Source organism: Salvelinus alpinus, chromosome 30, assembly GCF_045679555.1.
Source record: "Salvelinus alpinus chromosome 30, SLU_Salpinus.1, whole genome shotgun sequence".
Classification (NCBI taxonomy): domain Eukaryota; kingdom Metazoa; phylum Chordata; class Actinopteri; order Salmoniformes; family Salmonidae; genus Salvelinus; species Salvelinus alpinus.
This window is the reverse complement of record NC_092115.1, coordinates 35,203,012-35,226,739: the sequence shown is the minus strand read 5'-3', so window position 1 is coordinate 35,226,739 and position 23,728 is coordinate 35,203,012. Positions and strand designations below refer to the sequence as shown.

At 42.2% G+C, this 23,728-nt stretch overlaps 1 protein-coding gene across 2 annotated transcripts; it reads left to right on the top strand.

Annotated features, from left to right (window-relative positions):
- Positions 1-1,372: 1,372 nt before the first annotated feature.
- Positions 1,373-23,293, top strand: LOC139559600 (phospholipase ABHD3-like). 2 transcript variants are annotated; one of them, XM_071375732.1, is made up of 9 exons: positions 1,373-1,632; positions 2,817-2,980; positions 12,629-12,811; positions 13,828-13,873; positions 16,821-16,933; positions 17,469-17,642; positions 18,091-18,139; positions 18,277-18,390; positions 21,321-23,293. In XM_071375732.1, exons 1-9 carry the CDS (start codon positions 1,474-1,476, stop codon positions 21,339-21,341), a joined length of 1,023 nt encoding a protein of 340 aa, XP_071231833.1. In that variant the 5' UTR covers positions 1,373-1,473; the 3' UTR covers positions 21,342-23,293. The 2 variants fall into 2 exon arrangements, with proteins under 2 accessions (XP_071231833.1, XP_071231834.1); XM_071375733.1 differs by having other exon boundaries at positions 1,374-1,632; positions 18,277-18,442.
- Positions 23,294-23,728: the final 435 nt, after the last annotated feature.

Sequence of the window (23,728 nt, the reverse complement as noted above, 5' to 3'; positions counted from 1 at the left end):
TAAAGATCTCCTACATTTTAATGGATTCCAAAGAATCGTCCGAGTGACAGACCATTATGACAACAGACACACGTCTGTTCAGGCCAATAGATGGCACATGCAGTGGTATAAAGTACTTAAGTAAAAATACTTTAAAGTACTAGTTAAGTCGTTTTTTTGGGGTGTCTGTACTATATTTTTTGGCAACTTTTACTTTTACTTCACTACATTCCTCAAGAAAATTGTGTACATTTTACTCTATACATTTTCCATGACACCCAAAAGTACTCATTACATTTCGAATGCTTAGCAGGACAGGAAAATGGTCAAATTCAAATACTTATCAAGAGAACATCCCTGGTCATCCCTACTGCCTCTGATCTGTCAGACTTACTAAACACATACACATATTTTATAAATGATGTCTGTACATTTTTAAAACAAGAAAATGGTGCTGTCTTAGCTTAATGTAAGGAATTTGACATTATTTACAGTTTTACTTTTGATACTTAAGTATATTTAGAACCAAATACTTTTAGACTTTTACTCAAGTAGTATTTTACTGGGTGACTTCCACTTTTACTTGAGTAACTTTCTATTAAGGTATCTATACTTTTACTCAAGTATGACAATTGGGTATTTTTTCCACCACTGGGCCACATGCAACATGGCCCTTGCGTATTTCCAGTCGTGGTGATGTAACACAGCCTTGATTCCAGTCGTGGTGATGTAACGCAGCCTTGATTCCAGTCGTGGTGATGTATCGCAGCCTTGATTCCAGTCGTGGTGATGTAACACAGCCTTGATTCCAGTCGTGGTGATGTAACACAGCCTTGATTCCAGTCGTGGTGATGTAACACAGCCTTGATTCCAGTCGTGGTGATGTATCACAGCCTTGATTCCAGTCGTGGTGATGTAACACAGCCTTGATTCCAGTCGTGGTGATGTATCACAGCCTTGATTCCAGTCGTGGTGATGTAACACAGCCTTGATTCCAGTCGTGGTGATGTAACACAGCCTTGATTCCAGTCGTGGTGATGTAACACAGCCTTGATTGTCCCCACACTCTGGGTCATGGCTAGAAAGGTACAACTTTTGTGACATTTATTTCAAAATAAATGTTTTATTGTTGTATTTTAGCTAACCCTAACCTTCACCCTTTTCCTAACCTTAACCTAATTATCCTAACATGCTACTTTAATTATCCTAACCTGCTGCGTAAGTTATCCTAACCTGCTACGAAAAAGATAAATCGGACAAAATGTGCGCTGTCCCCGATGCAATGTTGGCTGCTTCCACTGCAGGTGTTATATAGCCTAATATTGCGCCTGCTACGGCTCAGCGCAGTCCGGTCAAATAGCGCCATCGTCTGCCTCTATATATATCGCTCCCCTTGACTTTCCCCTTCACATTAGTGCGTGCATCCAGAGGAGCAGAGGTTTCATTCGAACCTGGCCGCTATACCTGAAAGCGCGAGATAACAGGGACCTGGCAATGATCTCACTGGACTTCAATTTGAATGTTTTGACAAGGGACCTGTCACTTTATCTGGAAAATCAAGTGAAAGTTGGACTTTTTGGATCTGGTGTATTGTCACTGGTGCTTGGCTTCAGCGCAGCTTATGCCTACTATTACTTGATCTCTGTCGCGAAGGTAGGGAGGTCACAGAGGCTGCTTTGAAGAATAATTATTTGGGATACATTGTAACCTGCAACTTGTCTTTTAAATATTAGAATGTGGCATAACGGTTATTATGAGGGATATTGCTCGCGCTTTTGCGCATCAAACCGGCTCAGCTGCTGCATGGTTTGCTGAGGGGGCTGATTTATTACAGTAGCGTACGAGCATCTGCGGTACTGCACATGCGATATAATCTCTCAATAAAATGCTATCGTATGATTTTTCTCCGGACTAAATGTGAAAATTCAAAATTTGTACAATTAGGCCAAGGCTACATATTTACAAAAGTTGAATTGCTATTTAGGCCGCATATATTTGATCGTGAGTCCTTTGTTGGTTTTGTAATCTGAAATGTCGATCATGTAGGCTCGGTTTAGGCTATTGTCATGCAAGCTGTCAGAAATTTTCATGCAATGATGGTTCCTTACCTACTGTAGGTCTACTGGATATTCAGGAATTAATGGGTTTTCCAATATTCGATTTCCCCAATAATGAAAAGCATAGGCCTATATAACATCAGGCGAATGTTTGATAATAATAAAACACACAATAACGGCCGTGCATTACATTTTTTGTTTTACAGGTTCAGAGATGTGCTGCACATGTATAAGGACCTATATGCTCTGATAGGACAGATGTGTTTGATATTGTGGTGACCTCATATAATCCCATTTACAACACTGCCTACTGTCACTGTATTCTCATTACCAGTCTCTTTCATCTCCACTAGTGACTGCAGAATGTCCCTAAAACTCACCAAAACATTTCATATTTTCTGACACTTTATACAGTCCTCTAGAACAAAATTAGAGCAATATAAAATTGAGATTCCAGTCTTGATATTGCATTACAATTACACCATAGTTGTTGAGATCCTTCCTTTGGAATCAATATTCAAAATCGTGTGATTTCAGTGAAGAGGCTTCACAATGTTTTTAAGGGTATTGTAAGGGAGGAGTGGTGTAGATTGTGAATGATGAAGTATAATGAACTGTATTCAGGAGATTGTCTGTCGTCTGTAGTATACATTGCGTAAATTCAATGTAGGAAAGGTACAACAATGTATCTTTGACTTGCATGGTCAGACATTTCTCCTCCACTTCCCCTCAATAACGTGAAAGCCACATCACTCACACACTTCATGTCTTGTATTGCAGAAGCCCCAACTGATTTCTGGTGGTAAGAAGTTCTACCAGTTCCTGCGGGACCAATGTCCCGTGGTGTCAGAGACCTACTACCCCACCTTCTGGTGCTGGGAGAGCCGGATCCAGACGGTGCTTAGGCCCTTCGTCACGGCTAAACCGTGGGTCAGCTACAGAAAGTAAGACTTTTATAGGATCAGAAGTGATGGTAGTGGTGTTATTGTTGAAAGAACTATCTCAAAATGAACATATTGCGAGAGGATCTTTAGCATGTGAAGGGAAGGGGTTTCCCTGGTCTGATGGTGAAATGGAACTGGGTGAACAGGAATTAAACTGGAGAAATTGGTTTAAACTCATGGAGCTCATGTCTCATAAGAGAGAAGCCTGTTGCATGGTGTTAGTTTAAAAATACACCTGTATGCAGGGACATGTGTAACGGATGTGAAATGGCTAGCTAGTTAGCGGTGGTGCGCGCTAATAGCGTTTCAATCGGTTACGTCACTCGCTTTGAGACCTTGAAGTAGTGGTTCCCCTTGCTCTGCAAGAGCCGCGGCTTTTGTGGAGCGATGGGTAACGATGCTTCGTGTGTGACTGTTGTTGATGTGTGCAGAGGGTCCCTGGTTCGCGCCCGGGTATGGGCGAGGGGACGGACGTAAAGTTAATACTGTTAGATTGATGCTGTTGACCCGGATCACTGGTTGCTGCGGAAAAGGAGGAGGTCGAAAGGGGGGTGAGTGTAACGGATGTGAAATGGCTAGCTAGTTAGCGGTGGTGCGCGCTAATAGCGTTTCAGTCGGTTACGTCACTCGCTTTGAGACCTTGAAGTAGTGGTTCCCCTTGCTCTGCAAGAGCCGCGGCCTTTGTGGAGCGATGGGTAACGATGCTTCGTGGGTGACTGTTGTTGATATGTGCAGAGGGTCCCTGGTTTGCGAGGGGACGGACTAAAGTTATACTGTTAGACATGCACAGACCTTTTGGGGGGGCATGTAAAAACTATTACTAGATTAGTCTTTACAATACAGATTGTGATTTATTGCCAATTCTCTTAAATAAGTGTCAAAGTTCAAGGGTCACTTGGTCTAGTGAACAGGTAGAATGAACGTTGAATTGACGTCTGTGCCCAGTGGGTTGCACCTCTTGCCCTTCGTCAAGACTTATCAGCAGAAACGTGAAAGTAATCTTTTGTGTGATGGTATTGGCTCAGGCAACCGCTGCCACTTTAATGCATTCTGTTAGAGATTAATGGTCAGGGTGTCCAAGGACTCCTGCATTTATTAGGTGGGTTGAAATTAATTCAATGGAGTTGGGGGTAGTTAGTATATATATATATATATATATATATATATATATATAATGTGTGTGTGTGTGGCATATGTGGGAACTCCTTCAAGACTGTTGGAAAAGCATTCCAGGTGAAGCTGGTTGAGAGAATGCCAAGTGTGCAAAGCTGTCATCAAGGCAAAGGGTGCCTACTTTGAAGAATCTCAAACATAATATAGTTTGATTTGTTTAACACTTTTTTTGGTTACTACATGATTCCATATGTGTTATTTCATCGTTTTGATATACAATGTAGATAATAGTAAAAATAAAGGAAAACCCTGGAATGAGTAGGTGTGTCCAAACTTTTGACTGGTACTGTATATACAGTGCCTTCGGAAAGTACTCAGACCCCTTGACTTTTTCCACATTTTGTTACGTTACAGCCTTATTCTAAAATGAATTTTAAAAATTCAAGCCTTAGGAATCTACACACAATACCCCATAATGACGACGCAAAAACAGGTTTTTAGAAATTGTTGCATATAATAAATAAAAATTTCTGCATCATTGAAGGTCCCCAAGAACACAGTGGCCTCCATCATTCTTAACTGGAAGAAGTTTGGAACCACCAAGACTCTTCCTAGAACCGCCCGGCCAAACTGAGCAATCGGGGGAGAAGGGTCTTGGTCAGGGAGGTGACCAAGAACCCGATGGTCACTGATAGAGCTCTAGAGTTCCTCTGTGGAGATGGGAGAACCTTCCAGAAGGACAACCATCCCTGCAGCACTCCACCAATCATAACTTTATGGTACAATGGCCTGATGGAAGCCACTCCTCGTTAAAAGGCACATGACAGCCCGCTTGGAGTTTGCCAAAAGGCACCTAAAGACTCTCAGACAATGAGAAACAAGATTCTCTGGTCTGATGAACCCAAGATTGAACTCTTTGGTCTGAATGCCAAGCATCACTTCTGGAGGAAACCTGGCACCATCCCTACGATGGATGTTTTTCAGCAGCAGGGACTGGGAGACTAGTCAGGATCGAGGAAGAACAGAGCAAAGTATAGAGAGATCCTTAATGAAAACCTGCTCCAGAGTGCTCAGGACCTCAGACTGGGGCGAAGGTTCACCTTCCAACAGGACAAAGACCCTAATCACACAGCCAAGACAATGCAGGAGTGGCTTCGGGACAAGTCTCTGAATGTCCTTGAGTGGCCCAGCCAAGCCCGGACTTGAACCCGATCGAACATATCTGGAGAGACCTGAAAATAGCTGTTCAGCAACGCTCCCCATCCAACCTGACAGAGCTTGAGAGGGTCTGCAGAGAAGAATGGGAGATACTCCCCAAATACAGGTGTGCCAAGCTTGTAGCATCATGCCCATGAAGAGTCGAGGCTGTAATCGCTGCCAAAGGTGCTTCAACAAAGTACTGAGTAAATGGTCTGAATACTTATGTAAATGTTATATATATATATTTTTCTTTTGTAAATTAGAATACTTTTCTTAAAACCTGTTTTTGCTTTGTCATTATGGGGTGTTGTGTGTAGATTGATTGACACATTTTTATTTTATTTTATACATTTTAGAATAAAGCTGTAACCTAACAAAATGTGGAAAAAGTCAAGGGGTCTGAATACTTTCCGAAGGCTCTGTATGTAATATACAGTGGGGAGAACAAGTATTTGATACACTGACAATTTTGCAGGTTTTCCTACTTACAAAGCATGTAGAGGTCTGTAATTTTTATCATAGGTACACTTCAACTGTGAGAGACGGAATCTAAAACAAAAATCCAGAAAATCACATTGTATGATTTTTAAGTAATTAATTTGCATTTTATTGCATGACATAAGTATTTGATACATCAGAAAAGCAGAACTGAATATTTGGTACAGAAACCTTAGTTTGCAATTACAGAGATCATACGTTTCCTGTAGTTCTTGACCAGGTTTGCACACACTGCAGCAGGGATTTTGGCCCACTCCTCCATACAGACCTTCTCCAGATCCTTCAGGTTTCGGGGCTGTCGCTGGGCAATACGGACTTTCGGCTCCCTCCAAAGATTTTCTATTGGGTTCAGGTCTGGAGACTGGCTAGGCCACTCCAGGACCTTGAGATGCTTCTTACGGAGCCACTCCTTAGTTGCCCTGGCTGTGTGTTTCGGGTCGTTGTCATGCTGGAAGACCCAGCCACGACCCATCTTCAATGCTCTTACTGAGGGAAGGAGGTTGTTGGTCAAGATCTCGCGATACACGGCCCCATCCATCCTCCCCTCAATACGGTGCAGTCGTCCTGTCCCCTTTGCAGAAAAGCATCCCCAAAGAATGATGTTTCCACCTCCATGCTTCACGGTTGGGATGGTGTTCTTGGGGTTGTACTCATCCTTCTATTCCTCCAAACACGGCGAGTGGAGTTTAGAGCAAAAAGCTCTATTTTTGTCTCATCAGACCACATGACCTTCTCCCATTCCTCCTCTGGATCATCCAGATGGTCATTGGCAAACTTCAGACGGGCCTGGACATGCGCTGGCTTGAGCAGGGGGACCTTGCGTGCGCTGCAGGATTTTAATCCATGACGGCGTAGTGTGTTACTAATGGTTTTCTTTGAGACTGTGGTCCCAGCTCTCTTCAGGTCATTGACCAGGTCCTGCCGTGTAGTTCTGGGCTGATCCCTCACATTCCTCATGATCATTGATGCCCCACGAGGTGAGATCTTGCATGGAGCCCCAGACCGAGGGTGATTGACCGTCATCTTGAACTTCTTCCATTTTCTAATAATTGTGCCAACAGTTGTTGCCTTCTCACCAAGCTGCTTGGCTATTGTCCTGTAGCCCATCCCAGCCTTGTACAGGTCTACAATTTATCCCTGATGTCCTTACACAGCTCTCTGGTCTTGGCCATTGTGGAGAGGTTGGAGTCTGTTTGATTGAGTGTGTGGACAGGTGTCTTTTATACAGGTAACGAGTTCAAACAGGTGCAGTTAATACAGGTAATGAGTGGAGAACAGGAGGGCTTCTTAAAGAAAAACTAACAGGTCTGTGAGAGCCGGAATTCTTACTGGTTGGTAGGTGATCAAATACTTATGTCATGCAATAAAATGCAAATTAATTACTTAAAAATCATACAATGTGATTTTCTGGATTTTTGTTTTAGATTCCGTCTCTCACAGTTGAAGTGTACCTATGATAAAAATGACAGACCTCTACATGCTTTGTAAGTAGGAAAACCTGCAAAATCGGCAGTGTATCAAATACTTGTTCTCCCCACTGTATATAGTATAGTATATTCCACAGAGCTAGAATCAAAATAGTGATTTGATCTGATTTACTGACCGAAAATACCAAATTATTTGATCATTGTCATTAGTTACTGTGTTTATGTAGGTTGTCCACTAAGGAGCAATATCATCATCAACTTCAATAGCCAATCAAGATAGAGTAGACCTTCTGAAATCTTTACTACTATTGCTGAAAGTGGCACTATAGGTAACTAACCACAGAATGGGACTATAGGCCATCTATTACTATTGTCCTGGCCTTGATAGCAGTCAGACAGACTTGCCCTAATCTGATCCAGTGACTCAGAAGGATGCCCTAGTGTCAAGGGCATTCCACTTCTCTTGGCCTTTGTTTAACCATTGTCCAATCAAGCAGCTACATGTTTCCCACTTCCCACAATGCACCATGGCAGCATGTGGGTCTCACCCACCACCTGTCTCCGATGTGTGTGTGTGTGTGTGTGTGTGTGTGTGTGTGTGTGTGTGTGTGTGTGTGTGTGTGTGTGTGTGTGTGTGTGTGTGTGTGTGTGTGTGTGTGTGTGTGTGTGTGTGTGTGTGTTTAGCCAATGATATTTGCTGGAGGTTATTAGTCATGAGGGAAGAGAAGACCTCTACTAACCATAGTCAAATCTACACAAGGACAGAGCATAGAAATTGCATTATTAGAATTGGAAAAGTGCCTCAGACCATGGCAATTTGACTATTTGACCCACCATGGAATGTTGAACTGAATGGGACAGAGATCCTTGAAAGCTGATCATGATTTTCTCGACTATCGCTGGCTGTCGGAGTGACATTTTTCTCTCTCTCTCTCTCTCACTCCACTCATCCGCATCTGGGATTAGCATGTCTATAAAAGAGGTGTCCTCCTGTTTCTGCTTATGGGTCGTGCTCGCTCTCGATTGGTACACGGCCCAACCAGCTGGCTCCAGATTGGTGCACGGCCCACGACACCAGTGGCTGCTCTAGTCTCGCCTTTAAGTGCATATTTAATGCTGGTGTGGTTCTGTAATTTCATTCCTCTTCCAGTCATACAGGCATTGACAACCAATGTTGTTGTCTGGTCGCTCGGTTGGTTGGTTGGCGTGAGATGGATTGCACTGGGTCTCATTGACCCCAGCTAACGGGGTAGGCTTGGGGAAACTATACATTTATTCTCCATAAGAATCCACTGCAGCTGCAGAGAACAAAATCTCTTCAGAGCAAAAAAGTCTGATCTGAGCGCCCAGACGGAGGTCGCAAATGGAGCATCAGAATTGTATCAGGATTGAGATCCACATATGGATGTGATTTAAATTGGAGGTCAAATCAGATTGTTTTTTTTCTGTTTACACTTTAGGGAAAAGATCAGATAAGTATCAGATATTCTAAATCATTGGCAAAAGATCTGAATTGGGCTGCCTGTATCAATGCAGCTTGTGAGGCTGATCACTAGTGAAATAAAGTGGTATTCAAGAAAATGGTGCAGGTGGGACTGCACGGCTGCAATTGTACAGGCAGCCCAATTCTGATCTTTGCCCAATTAGAGGCAAAAGATCTGATCTGATTGGTCAAAATACCAATTAGGTGGCAAAAATGATCTGCATACTAGGTTCAGTTTGCTCCTAGCAGAACTCGGCTAGGGGAAGGGAACGTCCGTGCCTCGCATACTCTCATACAAGACCCTTCACTTAAAAAGCGCAATATTACTTTGTCCCTCTTGAGACGCCATAGCAACAACATAGTCATTATACAATTCCTCAAAATAGTTAGAATGAATCTAAGATAAATCGGTAATTCATTTTGGCGTTTTTGCCGAGGAGGTCTGGTCGCACAATTTTACATCTAAGTAAGATGTTTGGTGCAGTATTTCTCAAGTTGGAACCTATATAGATCCATATAGGTTCCAACAAGAAAATAAACATTACTCTAAGGGCACAAGGCAGATGGTTAGAGTCTTGGTAGTTTATTTATAATCCAAAAGGAGAAGGCAAGAGAATGGTCGTGGACAGGCAAAAGGTCAAAACCAGATTCTGAGTCCAAGAGGTGAAAAGAGTGGCAGACAGGCTCGATGTCAGGGCAGGCAGAAGGGTCAGGCAGGCGGGTACGGAGTCCAGAAAAAAACCTGCAAAGGTCAAAACAGGGAAGACTAGGAAAAAGATAATAGAAAACAGGCACATGGGAAAACACGCTGGTTGACTTGAAAACATACAAGACGAACTGGCACAGAGAGACAGGAAACACAGGGATAAATACACTGCGGAAAATAAGTCACACCTGGAGGAGGTGGAGACAATCACAAGAACAGGTAAAACAGATCAGGAAGTGACAATTACAGTTGTTAATAATTCTATACCTTAAAGTATTCGATTTCAGATATCTCTCTCTCTCTCTCTCTCTCTATATATATATATATATATATATATATATATATATATATATATATATATAAATAAAGTGGTTGTCAAGATAAACAAAAAGATAAATGCAACATGCAACAATTTCAAAGATTTTACTGAGTTACAGTTCATATGCGGAAATCAGTCAATTGAAATAAATTCATTTGGCCCTAATCTATGGATTTTACATGACCGGGAATACAGATATGTATCTGTTGTTCACAGAAACCTTTAAAAAAAGGGCCTCACAATGAGCCTCAGGATATCGTCACGGTATTTCTGTGCATTCAAATTGGCATCGATAAAATGAAATTGTGTTCGTTGTCGGTAGCTTATGCCTGCCCATACCATAACCCCACCACCATCATGGGGCACTCTGTTCACAATGTTGACATCAGCAAATCGCTTGCCCACATGACGCCACGCACGTCGTCTGCGGTTGTGAGGCTGGTTGGACGTACTGCCAAATTCTCTAAAACGACGTTGAAGGCGGCTTACGGTAGAAAAATGTACATTAAATTCTCTGGCAAAAGCTCTGCATGCCAATTACACGCGCCCTCAACTTGAGACATCTGTGGCATTGTGATGTGTGACAAAACTGCACATTGGCCTTTTATTGTCCCCAGCACAAGGTACGCCTTTATAATGATCCTGCTGTTTAATCAGCTTCTTGATATGCAAAACCTGTCAGGTGGATGGATTATCTTTGCAAAGGAGAAAGGCTCACTAACAGGGATGTAGACAAATGTGTGCACAACATCTGAGAGAAATAAGCTTTTTGTGCTTATGGAACATTTCATGGATCTTTTATTTCAGCTTATGAAACATGGGACCAACACTTTACATGTTCTGTTGATATTTTCTTCAGTGTACATATAGATATACACTATACAGTATATACAAAAGTATGTTGACACCCCTTCCAATTAGTGGATTCGGCTATTTCAGCCACACACGTTGCTGACAGGTGTATAAAATCGAGCACACAGCCATGCAATCTACATAGACAAACATTGGCAGTAGAATGGCCTTACTGAAGAGCTTAGTGACTTTCAACGTGGCACCGTCATAGGATGCAACCTTGCCAACAACTCCGTTCGTAAAATTTCTTCCCTGCCAGAGCTGCTATTATTGTGAAGTGGAAACTTCTAGGAGCAATAACTACTCGGCCGCGAAGTGGTAGGCCACACAAGCTCACAGAATGGGACCACCAAGTGCTGAAACGCGAAGCATGTAAAAATTGTCTGTCCTCGGCTGCAACACTCAATACCGAGTTCCAAACTGTTTCTGGAAACAACATCAGCACAAGAACTGTTCGTCGGGAGCTTCATGAAATGGATTTCCATGGCCGAGAGAGCGGCGTGTAAGCCTAAGATCACCATGCGCAATGCCAAGCGTTGGCTGGAGTGGTGTAAAACTCACCTCCATTGGGCTTTGGAAACGCGTTCTCTAGAGTGATGGATCACGCTTCACCATCTGGCAGTCCGATGGACGAATCTGGGTTTGGCAGATGCATAGTGCCAACTGTAAAGTTTGGTGGAGGAGGAATAATGGTCTGAAGTTTTTTTTTCATGGTTCAGGCTCCTTAGTTCCATTGAAGGGAAATCTTATCGCTACAGCATACAACGGCATTCTTCACAATTCTGTGCTTCCAACTTTGTGGCAAGAGTTTGGGGAAGGCCCTTTCCTGTTTCAGTATGACAATTCCCCCGTGCACAAAGTGAGGTCCATACATAAACGGTTTGTCGAGATCAGTGTGGAAGAACTTGACTGGCCTGCACACAGCCCGGACCTCAACCCCATCGAACACCTTTGGGATGAATTAGAACATTGACTGCGAGCCAGGCCTAATTGCCCAAAACATCAGTAGGTGTCCACATACTTTTGGTCATGTAGTGTATCTCCTAGATATAGGACAGACACTTCAAAACCTTAGTAAAAAAATCTATCAAAAGGAATGTCTTTTTTGCCTTTTAGGAATATGTTATTCAATGCGTTTCTATGGGCTATAGTAGTAAAGGCCAAATAAATAAATAAAATATATATATACCTAAAGGGATCAGAAAATTCTAAATCAAATAGCTAAATGATCCATGGTATGACCATCTTAAAACAATTCCATATGTTATCTTAGTACCTCCTCCCTATTCACACATTCTCTACCGAAGTTCTCATTTGGGCAGCATGTACGAGACAGCGCAGAGAAGCAGGAGAAATGTTATAACGGTATTTTGACATGCATAACCAAGAGACGTGCTTTTTGATAATCCAACCTATGGATTACAGAATAAAGTAGTCACGATTTTGGGTTTCAGTGGGATTGGGACTTGACAGGAAAATAGCCTAGGCTCTTGGACGAGAGGATAGAATTTTCCTTCATGTCTCTCTGAATTGTTAACAGACTTCATGACAAAGATGCCTATGTAGTGAATTGTGCATAGGCCTATCAAATGTGTAACTGTCTGAAGACTTACAATGACAGCTCAAAGACACACACGTTCTTTAATAGACTACACTGTATGGGGTTTCCTTTAGGGTTTATTAACTGAATTCAGGTTGCGAATGCAGTCCGGCAAGACCGGCAGTGTCAATTTTGCGTGCGCTTTGAATTTATGGCCACTTTGTATGAAGTAAATAAACTAGGCTTCCATGGTACAACCTGTTTGGATAATGTGCTACTACATTTCTTGCTAACCTGATGCTGAGGAATTGTATTAGTGCAGACATTGGGGAAGAAATGAGCCATCAATTTTCTTTTCGGGAAACGTGAAGTGTTCTCAGGACAGTCCCGGGATCCCGGTTACCCATGATAATCCCTAGTGTGTGTGTCTGTAATTTAGTGCTGTCTCTTTCTACCCGGCCTGTCCCGCTTCTCTTCTGACTGTTATGTCTGACCTTCTCCTCTCTGCAGTGAGCTCATTAGAGCAGCAGATGGAGGGCAGATCTCTCTGGATTGGTTCGACAACGATGACAGCGCCTCCCACCCCAACTCGGCCACGCGCCCCACCGTCCTGCTGCTTCCAGGCCTGACCGGCACCAGCAGAGAGTCCTACATCCTCCACATGGTCCAGCAGAGCAGGGAGCTGGGATATAGGTGTGTGTTCTTGGCTAGAAGTACTAGACAGTACTGCACAGTTTTCATTAATTCAAACTATTGCTCCATTCAATACTGTGGATTAGGCCTGTGGATTAGGCCTATATTTTAGCCTGTAGGACTATTTTAAACACTGTGTACAGTCCACTCTTGATAACACACTCATCTGTTTCAGTGCATTGCAGTTCAGTAGTCCAAATTCGAATACATTTTCTTTGCAGTGAACATACTCTATGTCAGGAGTTGACAGTACTTTCAAACGCATTTGTACATTGTGTTATAACAACGTTGTATGAATGGATTAGGGTTACTTGAGGTAGGCAGCTGCAACAATAGAGAGGCTAGCCAATCTCTCAGTAGGCAGAGCAGAGCTGCTTTGGAAAGAAAGAGCTGAACGTTGCATAAGCCCTAAGAGATGCCGAGGAAGGCAGTTTTCTCTCCTCCAAAAAGCCCCTCTGTGTTCTCTGTACTCGTTCTTTAAAACGGAGGGAGCAGTTTAGAGAAGGTACGGGAGGGGGGCAGGCAAGCAAACGGAGCAGGGAAGGGGGGGGGGGGGGGGCAAGCAGGCAAAGTCAGCATCTTTCACCCCGGCCCTCACCCCTGTCCTGCTAGCTTAGTGAATTACAGCTTACTGGTACAAGCTTTGCAGCAGGAAGCAAATGTACGTCACCACTCCTTGCTGTGTCCACCCCCCAATCTACAGTATGGCCCCACCCTGCTGCTGAGTTTTACAGATAGAAACAGCAAGGTTGAGTCTCTCAGATAACAGATGAGTAGAGAAATGTATGATACTGCTGTTCAGCACTAATAGAAAAACAGATTGGGGGCAGCGTGTTATTTTGAGTCATGCAGTGCACCTGGAAGTTAGAACATAGTTATCACATAGTCTGCTGGCACTCGCTTACATTTAGGAACGTAATCATATTAGCATTAGTCTTGTAATTTCTCAAGGAATGCAAGGAAAGAAATGGAATGAATGGAATTCAAAGGCTAAAGTGCATGTTTTTGTGTTTCAGGTGTGCGGTATTCAACAACAGAGGGGTGTCTGGCGAAACTCTCTTGGTAAGAATCTAATATTCATACAAAGTACAGTTTCAAAAGGATTTGTGCATGTGTACCTTTTTTGTTTTAAATTCAGACATGCATTCAAAAGCACAACAGTTTGCAACGACTATTTTACTCCGTACAATCAAAAGGTATCTTCATCTACACGGCTATGCAAACACTCACAACATGACAAAGACATAGGCCCTACATCCTAGTGGTGCTCCACATGCCTGTGCAGGCTTTCCCCTGCATTGTCATTGGTGCTATTTATCAGTGTGACACCCCCTTCACTATGTCACCGAGCAGCCCATAACATGACACATAATGTCTGTGTCATGTGTAACCCATAGTGTATTGGGTTACCCATAGGGAGCCTAGTCCAGACAGGGTGCAGACCGACTATGTTGTTACATAGCAGGGATTGAAGTTACAGGTGGATAGTGTATTCTAACACTGGACCATAGAGCAGAATGACCTTGCCCTGTCCTGTCTTCACCAAGCACATGCTATTCTGACACCCACTGTAGCTCAAGCTTTATCTATGAATCTACGCCCGTTCCAGATCTATTTAGCCAACGATTAGGTTGTCAATCTCCATTGAAGCGAGGAAGTGCTACGATGCTATTCAAGAGATGCTAATGTGCATAAATTATATTAGGTATCGGTGTCACCCAAACTACTCAGCCAATCGACAAATGAAACCTTGTATCGTGCCATAGTTTGTGGCCACAATGTCCTTTTTGAGATCTGTGCTCTCAGAATAAATAAATGGGTTGTTTTGTGTCTTGTCATTGTTGTATTCACATGCACAGTCACAAAGACAGACACACATGCACTCAAGCATGAACACACACACACACACACACACACACACACGCACGCACGCACGCACGAACACAAACACGAACACGAACACGAACACGAACACGAACACACACACACACACACACACACACACACACACACACACACACACACACACACACACACACACACACACACACACACACACACACACACACACACACACACACACACACACACACACACACACACACACACACATACACACACCAGTTACTGTTATCTTGTAACCCAGGCCAGGGTTTCATCTGAAAGGGCTATTCTCAGTTGCCAAACTGGGCCAATACTGTAGTGCACACAGATAAGTAGGAATTAGAGTACTTTAATAGGATCTCTATGAGTGCACATGTGAAAAAAATCAAACAAACTTCACGTGTTGTCTGCATGATGAGGTAAGAAGTACCCTAATGCCTAGTTAAATAAATATTTCCAGTATTTTGTATGTACAGGTATGTATATATAACAGTACTATGATCTCCGAGTATAACTATTGCACTACATAACGTGGTGGTAGGAAAGGAATGACCCTTCTTCCACTAGCTTTGAGGTTTTATGCAAATGCCTACGCATTCATAAGCCTTTGACTGTTTTCTTTGTGGCCAGTTTAGTGTAAATGGCGTCCATTGTTTAAATAGGGCACAGTATTAGAATGAATGTCCTGCTCTGTGAGAGGTTCCCTCTCGGAGCTAATTCAGTTCTTCAGGTTTCGAAAAGCCTCCGTTACACTTAGTTGGTACATTTGAGTCGCATCATATATCATAGTAATATTTACCAGTACTACAATACAATGGATGGTTATTGGACATTGAACTGTGTTGTATTGTAGTTAACTTTAATACTGTATCATCAAAAGGGAAATTGGTTCACGCTGTTTTTATTGTGGATATTATCGTTGCAACCGTACCAGTACAGTTCCTACTCCTCTCAAGTCGTCTACTCAAAAACGTTTTCTATGACGACACAGCAAGTGGATATGGCTGCTGTGAAAAAACAGCTTCCACTTTGGCTGAGCTTTGCGCATTAATATTGATGAGGAAAGGTACTGGTATGCAGCCACAGAGATAGACAACATGTCTGACTGAGAAATAGGTTACTTTAAATGGACTTGAAATGCTGAAGTGATGATGTCAGGGAGTATAAAGTTATAAAACCTGCTTCTTTAAGGTTATTTTAAATCCATGTGTTGTCAGTTATTAGTACTTTAGTGGGTTTTAGGTACAACAAAGAACAGTTGTAAAGCTGTAGCCTATCCCATTTTAGATTGTACTAGTATTTGAATTCATTGTCACCTTTAAAACCCTGTTATGTTTCATTTAGTTTCGTCATTGAATGTCCCGAGTGACGCAGCGGTCTAAGGCACTGCATCTCAGTGCTAGAGGCGTCACTACAGACCCTGGTTTGATTACAGGCTGTATCACAACCGGCCGTGATTGGGAGTCCCATAGGGCGGCGCACAATTGGCCCAACGTCGTTAGGGTTTGGCCGGGGTAGGCCGTCATTGTAAATAATAATTTGTTCTTAATTGACTTGCCTAGTTAAATAAAGGTTAAATATAAAATAAATTGAGTTTTATTTTATTTTATCAAACCTTAGTGGCCCATTATTGTTCTCCATGTCTGTGGTCTCATTTGACTAAGCGGGTAATTTGCTTAATGTTTAACAAGAATTTCTTGCATTAATTGATAGTGATGGACAGATGCTACAGTCCAAAGGCTATCCAGCTGCAGGCTGCATGCTACACAGCTCTGACTGCTCTTTAATGGTGTTATAACTGCTCTTGTGGTTGCTACTGCACTAACTCCAAATAGCCTGAATCAGCCATTTGTAAAGCCAGACCTTCTTTTTCTACCACTCATCAATAGAGCACCATGAAAACTACATAGCGTCATGGTGATTGTTTGGCCTCTAAATCACAAGCAGTGTTTGTGCACATGTGTGAGAGAAGGTATGAAGGCTTGAGTGTAATTCATGTACCGTATGTGCACGTCTGACTATAGATACCCTAACAGTGTGTGCACGTGCAGGGAAATGGTGCACAGTACACACACTCTGCAAAAGCACACATGGTGAACTCTTCTTATCTTTGTGTGCCACCCAGACCCCCAGAACGTACTGCGCTGCCAACACAGAGGACCTGGAGGCTGTCATCGAACTCATCCAGAGGACAAATGAGGACGCCCCTCTCATGGCTGCTGGGGTCTCCATGGGCGGGTAGGTGCCTCTTCATGCATTCTCACTTCAATGGACAGTGACACTATTCACTGGGCCAAATCCCAAGCACATGCATTACTCAGACTTCTGCATAAATTGTGTATTATTGTAGCTTATTGACGTCAACGGGATCTGTCTAGAGCAATACTATACTATAGTATTACTTCACTGAACTGTGGGAGTCAGTCTGAAGCGAGTACGGTTTACGTAGAGCCTCGAGAGCGCACTTGGTCATCCTTAGGTTTTTAATGATATTCAAAAAAGGTCAACGCTCACCAGCAGAAATTATGTCATGGGTTGGTTATGTATTTTGAACGTTTGCAGCCTCATGCTTTCCCCCATTCAGAAACAACACTTTGCATTTGATTCAGAGAGCTCAGCCTCTCAGTAGTACTTACACCATGTCAAAAGAGGTATTCAAGCTATAATCTCCAAGCTAAGTGCAGATTGATGAAAAATGTAACATTTCACAATCCTTCTCTGCTCTCCCCCCTCCCTTCTCCCCACAACCCTCTCCCCCTCTTTTGAACCCCAGGATGATGCTGGCAAACTACCTGGGGAAGAAGGGCAGGGAGACGTGTCTGAAGGGTGTGGTGGTGTTCTCGGCAGGTTGGGATGTGTTTGCGTGTACAGCGTCACTGGAGAAGCCTCTGGACCGCTTCCTCTTCAACTCTTACCTCACTAGCTGCCTGCAGGCAGGTGTGGACAGGTGGGTGGGGGCCAGAGGAAGCTGGAGCCTGGGCTGGGGGATTAGCCTATTTTAGCTGTTAGTTGCACTGAGCTACATTGTTTTCCTTTTAGCGGTTAGCACCTGACCCCTGACCCCTGAGGTTTGTGGAGGGTGTGAACTAGCTTGGCCACAAGCCTCTCTTTCTTTCCCTCTCTTTCTATCCCTCTCTCTCGCTCTCACTCCCCTCCCTCTCGCTCTTTCTCTTGCCTCTCTCTCTTTGCTATCTCTCTCTTCGCTATCTCTCTCTGGGGATCCTGGACATATTTTATACTCTGTACTTTACTCTCAGGCCCCAATCATTTCATAAACATTGCCACTGGATATTAAAGCAAACCCCCATGCTTCCCCATGATCCCCATTGAAGCAAACCTACTTCCCCAGTGAAGCAAACCTACTTCCTGCTTCCTCATGTTTTTCTCTCCTCTAGACACAAATCTGTCCTTGAGAAGAGTTACGACATTGATCATGTGATGAAGGTAAAATGCACTTCCTTTTTAATGACCTCCTGTAAATCCAATCAAAGTCAAAGAAAACAATATATTCTAGTCACGTTCTAGTCTCGTCCTTATGGCCCTCTTGTACTGCTGCCAAATGTTGTTTAACCCCCATGCAGGCCAAGACCATCCGTGAGTTTGATGAGAGGTTCACGTCTATAATGTTTGGCTACCCCACCAACGATGACTACTACCACGATGCCAGTCCCATCCACAAGCTCAAGTCTGTGCAGGTGCCCATGTTGTGTCTAAACGCTGCAGACGACGTCTTCTCCCCCTGTCATGGTGAATCCACAATCACACCCCACCCCTGGCCCTCCATGTTGGTTGCTTAGCCGATGAGCAAGGCCTTTTCGGAAAGACAATGCAGGCAAATACACAATGAGTGTTAATATAGAACAGTGGTTCTCAAACGTTTTGGGGTTGGGGACCCCTTTTGTGATAACAAATTCATCAGGGACCACCTTTAAATCAGAGCACAAGAAAATATCATACAAGGAGTTCTGCTATGACTGCTTGGCCGGATGAACCACGTCTCGTGCCCTGGGAAGGCACATTTTGGCACACGTTTTGCCATGAGGCAGAGAGAACTTTGCAATTTTAAAGATTACATTGCAGTCCATTTACAGTGCCTTCAGGAAGTATTCACACCCGTTGACTTTTTCCACATTTTGTTGTGTTACAGCCTGAATTTAAAATGGATTTAATTGAGATTTTGTTTCAATGGTCTACACACAATACCCTATAATGTTAAAGTAGAATTATGTTTGTAGAATTTCAATAAGTTTTCAACCCCTTTGTTATGCAAGCCTAAATAAGTTCAGGAGTAAAAATGTGCCTAACAAGTCACATAATAAGTCACAATCAGTTGAGCTGTGAATTTCAAACACAGATTCAACCACAAAGACAAGGGAGGTTTTCCAATGCCTCGCAAAGAAGGGCACCTATTGGTAGATGTGTAAAAAAACAGACATTGAATATCCCTTTGAGTATGGTGAAGTTATTAATTACACTTTTGATGGTGTATCAATACACCCAGTCACTACAAAGATACAGGCGTTCTTCCTAACTCAGTTGCTGGGGGGGAAGGAAACCGCTCAGGGAATTCACCATGAGTCCAATGGTGATGTTGAAACAGTTACAGAGTTTAATGGCTGTGATAGGAAAAAACTGATTGATCAACAACATTGTAGTAACTCAAGAAGGAAGCCTGTACAGAATAAAAACTATTCCAAAACATGCATCCTGTTTGCAATAAGGCACTAAAGTAAAACTGCAAGAAATGTGGCAAAGAAATTAACTTTATGTCCTGAATACAAAGCAAATACATCGCTGAGTACCACTCTTCATATGTTCAAGCATGGTAGTGGCTGCATCATGTTATGGGTATGCTTGTCATCGGCAAGGACTAGGATGTTTTTTTAAATAAAAAGAAACGGAATAGAGCTAAGCACAGGCAAAATCCTAGAGGAAAACCTGGTTCCGTCTGCTTTCCAACAGACACTGGAAGACAAATTCACCTTTCAGCAGGACAATAACCTAAAACACAAAATGTACACTGGAGTTGCTTACCAAGACAACATTGAATGTTCCTGAGTGGCCTAGTTAGCGGTTTTGACATAAATCGGTTTGAAAATATATGGCAAGACTTGAAAATGGCTGTCTAACAATGATCAACAAACAACTTCACAGAGCTTGAAGAATTTAAAAAAGAATAATGTGCAAATATTGAACAAACCAGGTGTGCAAAGCTCTTAGAGACTTACCCAGAAAGACTCACAACTGTAATCACTGCCAAAGGTGATTCTAACATGTGTTGACTCAGGGGTGTGAATACTTATGTAAATTAGATATTTCTGTATTTCAAAACATGTTTTCACTTTGTCATTATGGGGTATTGTGTGTAGATGGGTGAGGGAAAATATAAATGTAATCCATTTCGAATTCAGGCTGTAACACAACAAAATGTGGAATAAATCAAGGAGTATGAATACTTTCTGAAGGCACTGTATTTTTTGTTTGTTTTTGTAAACAATACAAGAAGTATTGAACTAAAATTGATAATTGACCCTTAGTTAAGCCACGTCCCCCTTAGTTACTGTTGCAACCTCAGACAACATTTTCCCGGGAAGTCCAATTCCCAATTCAACCACTGGTGAAATCACCTCAAAATTATCTCAAACTGTGTTTCCAGTACACAATCAAATTAAACACAGACTACCCTTTGCTAATCAGGAAACTCTTGGGTATGTTGTGGTGGACTGTCATTACAATTGCTTTACAGGAACCTGGTAAAAATGATGTTTGTAGTGTAGCTAGCCTCTGAATTCACTGTCAGAATGCAGTCTAAGCTATAACCACTTTTGGAGCTAACTAGTGCTCTCAAATCGTATCCTGATGTTGACAGCAGATGGGAGCTAAGTATTCATAACATTGCTAATTTAGCTACCTAACTTACATTTTGAGAAAACAAGTTATATTAAGTGGCTGCCTAGCTATCTAGCGTTCACAGGCTCTGCATAGCAGGAATCACAGTAGCAATTACTCCTGGTGCACTGTTCACTTATTTAATAATAATTACATACATTTTTTGAAGAAAACTGTTTTTGCAAAAGCCCTCTCCGGCTTTCATTGCGTTGAAACGTGAGCTTGTCGGAGGTGTTGGACTCGACTACAGTTGCGATCCGTTGGAGCGCAGCGATTGGTTGCCCAAAATTCTGGGGTGGAGCTTAACGAATGGTCAATTGGTGGAGTACTGTGGATATAATAAAAATTGAATAAAAGGTTTCTCTTTTTTTCATTCTATTTCTTTGATGGATACCAATATCCCTGTGAGCCTCCCAAGCCCATGTTGCCCAGGGTTAAGAACATCAATTGGAGATTAATAACATTGCACTGTATTGTATTACACCCTCTAAACTTATTCCACGGACCCTTGGCCAAAATTAGTTTAATCTGTTAGTAATATAAAAATAAATAAAAAATAGTATTATTTTATATCTATCTGTACATTTCTTGTAATGCCTTAATGTGTACGTGCATACAGTATTTCTGAGGGGTTTTGGAAGTTAAATCGACAATATACTGTATAGTGCTTGGTATATGTATCCATTGCTTGACTGCTAGATTATTAACAATGTGTTTTGTCTCTTCTCCTCCTCAGCCATTCCAGTGGAGGCAGTGAAGCAGAACCCTAACCTAGCCCTCCTCATCACCTGCCACGGGGGCCATATTGGTTTCCTGGAGGGCCTGTGGCCCCGACGGAGCACCTACATGGACCGCGTGTTCAAGCAGTTTGCCAAGGCCGTCATAGAACAGGGTGGTGACCTCAATGACCTTTCCAGCTAGTAGGACCAGTTCTTCTCTTTTTCCTTCCCTCTGTCGTTCCTTCACACCTTCCTTTTCTCCCTCTCCTTTCCTTCATTCCTTTTCTCCTTCCGCCAGTCCTTCTCTCCTTACTTCCTCATCTCCATCACTCTCTCTCCTCCATCACTCTCTCTCCTCCATCCCTCCCTACAAGCAAAAAACATTTTCTTTTGAAGTGAACACCCTGTCACAATACAACATTTGTCCGTCCACTCATGTATTCCTTCATACATGAATTAAATCAATGTATGTCCCCATGAATTCATACTATGCTTATTTGAAAAAGTGATTGCAATTGCTCATGTCGATGGTGAAAAGATGAGTATGTTCACATTAGCTGTACTAGCTAAATGAGTGTGTGGTGGAAATACTTTTTTAAGTTAACAGAAGTACTGTATGACATTAATATTTTCAGCTGTCTTTCCCTGTCCGTCAGTGTTCTCAACAGCAACTTATGTATCAGTAGGATTTTAGTCCTCGGGGATTGTATTTATTTTTTACATAGTCTGTCTCTGTCTGTCTGTCTTTGTTATGAATGTGAATGTTTTATGTTGAAGATCATTAATTCCTTCAAAAAAAAAATTCTTCAAAAACCCATATCTAATCTCTCATGACAGACAGCTAGCTGCTATAGTAGCGTGATACTTGGTTCGAGATGATAACTTTACCTTACCCGAACAGATCACAGTATTTATGTTCTCTTGAATATTTCTGCATGCACTTTTATTCACACATTCTACCTGTGCACACACCAAATAGCTCTAACAATGTAACTCATTATTAATGATAAGGAATGGGAAATTGCACTATTTTAGTTTGAACGAACCATGCCTCTAATTCCTTCATGCAAACACACTTTATTTCAATTATTTTTAATATGTAAGTAACTATACCCAAAAGGCCTAATAAATTAATATACAAATACCACAGGGATGTTATTGTTGTCCAGATGTTAAAGACACAGCCAAGTCTTAGTTACTTCATGGACCAGTACTGTATTTTACCCTACTAGGGTATTTGCTGAGCATATCAACCTGAAACCTCATGTTAGAATGAAGGTGCTAGATACAGTGATGTGTATGATATATTGTACATTTGAACATAGGATTGTGTTACAGTAAGATGGGATGTATGCATACCTTCTGTGTTGACTGTGATCCCGCACCAGATGCATATTTCATCAATGCAGCCTGGTTGCCAGTTTAGTTCTGCTTAATAAGACAACAATGAGAATGGAGTTGTTTACCATAAAGGAGTTAGCAAAAGTAGCACCAGATTTGGCAACCGGACTGTCACCAATGCACCGTTTCAGACATTGTCTGCATACAAAATGGCACCATATTCCCTATATAGTGCACTACCTTTGGCCAGAACCTCATGGACCCAGGTCAAATGTAGTGCACTCTGTAGGGAATAGGGTGTCATTTCAAATGCACCTATGACTTTATTCCTGTGGAATTTGTGTGTTTCTTTATTCTGCCCCGTGGCCATTAAGTAGCATGTGTCTCATCGTCATCACGTCCTGAACCTTACGACTTAGAACACACCGCATCATAATCAGTAGCACAAAGGACGTATTTTGTTAGTCATTATATTTATGATATTATATTTCATTTTATATTTTTAAAAATTATTCTATTTAACATGCCTAGCAATAAGATTTTCAAATTAAATTGTCTATGTAGTAAAAGTACCAGTAAAAACATGTATCAATATGAAGTGTATTTTGCTGTATGTAACACATTATTAAATGAAGCCTACTACAGTGCAGTTATTTGCTGTCTCTCTTCTCTCAAGTGCTCTGCTTGTTAATGCATGTTCTCAGTTGACTCTGCCTGACTTTATTGACTTTTAAGGGTTTGGTCATTTGGTCACTGCCCCACTGTTGGCATCAGCTATCATGGCATCAGCTATTGGATGGCTATCATCCAAGAGATGTGTAATGCTACGTTCACGTCATGTCAGAAACTTGGGACCTCTGAGTTCAAATGTTATTTACGTAGAGCTTCCTATTGGTTGATTCTGATACTTCCCGAGTGGGAAACTCTTTCTACAACGAGCAACCAAGTCGGAAATGTCTGAGTTTCTGACATTAAGTGAACGTGGCATAATAACAAGCTGTATCATGTATGTTGTATCATCCATCCCCATTTCCACCACTAGAATGAAATGAAGACGCTATATGTTTCTACTTTTGACTCCTCC